The 3,003-nt window shown below is 36.5% G+C and overlaps 1 protein-coding gene across 1 annotated transcript; it reads right to left on the bottom strand.

Moving 5' to 3' along the window:
• Nucleotides 1–421: 421 nt before the first annotated feature.
• On the bottom strand, nucleotides 422–1,341 carry LOC110440935 (synaptotagmin-1-like; the record flags this gene model as incomplete). Its single annotated transcript, XM_021484048.1, has 2 exons — nucleotides 1,105–1,341; nucleotides 422–613 (listed from the first exon to the last, which is right to left on the bottom strand). Coding segments are annotated over exons 1-2 (412 nt in total), but the record flags the coding sequence as incomplete, so codon positions are not given.
• Nucleotides 1,342–3,003: the final 1,662 nt, after the last annotated feature.

Here is a 3,003-nt window from a genome sequence, read left to right as displayed (position 1 = left end):
TTGCTTGTATTACTATAACAAGATTCAACAGGTATGTGATAAAAGCTATTTATCATTAGTTTGCATATTGTAAAAGTAGAAATGTTCTTGTTGTGGAAGTGCTTGTGTATTTGCGTTGAGTGAATTAGCACGATAATATCCAAACGCCAATATTATTTATAGATTATATAAATTATACATATATAGAACATATAGATTTCAGATCTATTGCCCAATGCAAACATTGTGACATCATCCTCATCAGTTTACAGAATCACAATGTGAACATTTATTTCTACCTGCGAGAATTTCCACATTAACAGAACGGCTGACATATCTACAATAACTTGATCCTGTGGATAATGTTGATAATGTACACTTCAGTTCAGTAGGTGGAAATTGAAACAAGCCGAGATGTAACACGTCCAGTGTCTCATTGTACATACTTTTTCTTTGATAGCATTTCCCAGCAATGCCACACTCTTCAGGTCGACCGCTCCTTTGAGCCCCTTCTTTTGATCTTTCTTTTTCCTCTTCCGACATATACATCGTTTACATATACAGTAGAGACAGCAGAGTAGGAAGAGCCCAGCTCCGATAGCAATGAGGACCAATGCCCAGATTGGAAGTCCCACTGTAATACAAAATATACCATCACATTGGCACAACTCGCAGTAGCTTATAATGAACAACTGCAATGTGTGATCATGTTCATAGAAATATTTTATCTATTTCATATATGAGCAAAGAACTTGACAAGCCTGTTCACAAGTGCTTCATTCTGGTCATAGCATTGTACAACTTAAACAAGATGCTTTGCAATATCATTCACAAGTTTAATTCACCATTTTGTTATTATTAATGAAACCATTGTAAATTTCTGAAAGAAAACATGATTTGATTAAGATATATGCATCGTCCCTAGATTATTTTAACATTTCTTGAAAAATATGGTGTATTCTCATTGATCAGTGTCTTTTAGAGTTAATCAAAGACTCTGAAAGACTCTAGATTACAGCAACTTTATCAACGCTATTTTTCATTCTTTGAGAGGTTCATAGGACACTCACACTTTTGACCCAGATCTTCCTACTGAAGATCAATCCTGACAAAGCCACAACTTACATGATTCTATTTTATCCCACACCATGTCTTTGAATTTGTTGAAGCCGGTGGCTGGTGTGGTAGCGAAGTCGGTGCCATTTCCGTTGGGTGATGTAACATCGTTGCCTCCCCCTGTGACATCACTGAGGGCACTGGCCACTGTCGTGACCACCTCCTTCGCTACTGTGGCTGACATGTCCCGCCGCAGTCGAAGAAGGGTGTCCATATCTAGGACCGGCATAGCTCACACCACCCTACTCTGAAAGTAAACAAAGAGTAATAATGTACATCAGTTTATAATCACTAACACATTTGTTAAAACATCACCAAAACATCTTTGTCAGCAGTGAAAAGCAAAACCTAACTTCATCTTGGAGTTCAATTTGTGATTGAATCAAGCAAAAGTATACTTATTTAAACGTAGAAAATGATATGCAGGTGAAGTGAAGGAAATACATCAAAGATTCAGAATTCAAAATACAAATTTATATACCTTGAGCACTGACTAATGACAAGGAATATCCATGTATTATGTCTTGATTGCAGCTGGTAAAACCATAGAGTTACCTGTACACATTGCACACAATGAGAGTATACATCATATATTCCAGAGCAGAACAGAATATCTATCAGGTAATATATATGTAAAAGAACACTGCCAAATCATTACTAATGTGTACTATATTAAAAGTTTGACTTGATATGACTTTGCCAGCATGTTAATATACATAATTGTCATATTCGGGAAACGTTATCTGTTTCTGTCACAGCCTGAAACATCTGCGTAACAGCAGACATTCATCAATCACTTTATATGCCTAAACCATTAAGTATTCAACCCAAGTCTCTACACATAAAATTACCTCACACAATTTATTATTACATACATGTTTCTACCATAATTGCATATCTATCAACTCCCAAGCAGGCCTTCCACGAGGTTATCATTCACTATTTTATTCCCATCACTTAGAGTGTTGATTCGCTTACATCAGCAAACCTAATCACCAGAATCATTGCATGGCAACTTGATCCTCAACATATTTGTAATTTTGGTTGAAACATCACAGATCAATTGCATGTTCATAGTCCATAAACACGACAGGACTGACCCGAGTGCAAAGGTTGAACATTCTTTACTACACATATTGAAACCCTGAAATCATGAACAACTCATGCTGTACCCCAGGAGGTTGAATATACAGATAGCCTGAAAACCTGATGAATGCCTGTCAGTTGAATATCATTGAATAAGAAATGATGACAGTTGAATACCATTGATGAACCCCTGTCCATGGAATATCCTTGAACAAAATATGATGGATCTATGTGAGTTATGATACTATATATATAGCTCAAATTCTCCCTCTTGATGGCCAATGACCTTTGCGTAAAATCCTTAGACTGGTCATCTTATTGACCGTAATCAAACACCCTTGTTTACAGCATGTTTTTGGTCCAGATATGACCACACCACAGGTCAACCTCAGGCCAACCACAGGTCACTGGCATGGATCCGGATCACACCCAATTATGATGTTTACATATTCCAATAGTTTAAAAGTGAACATATCATTCTTGTATCAAATCTATTCTAAACCTTTGGCATGGTCTGGCCTATTTTTACTGAAATTTTTATACTCATATATGTATATGAATACCTGCAACCAACCTCACTAAGTTGAATGTAAAATAGATATAGGCAATCATTTCATCACTTTGATAAACTGATTTTGAAACATCTACACAGTGCACACACACAGGAGCCAAATAAAATATTATTTGACTTTGTCAGTCGATAACACTTATAGCAAAGAGATGTGATACCTTTCCAATAGTAATGTCCCGTGCTATGTGAGTATCATGTCATATACCCATAGCTTATGACACCACTGTGTACAGTCCATGAGTATCATGTCA

The sequence above is a fragment of the Mizuhopecten yessoensis genome, unplaced genomic scaffold, assembly GCF_002113885.1.
Source record: "Mizuhopecten yessoensis strain PY_sf001 unplaced genomic scaffold, ASM211388v2 scaffold713915, whole genome shotgun sequence".
In the NCBI taxonomy this organism is placed as follows: Eukaryota; Metazoa; Mollusca; class Bivalvia; order Pectinida; family Pectinidae; genus Mizuhopecten; species Mizuhopecten yessoensis.
The sequence above is the reverse complement of the archived record's forward strand: the minus strand, read 5'-3'. Positions and strand labels throughout refer to the sequence as shown.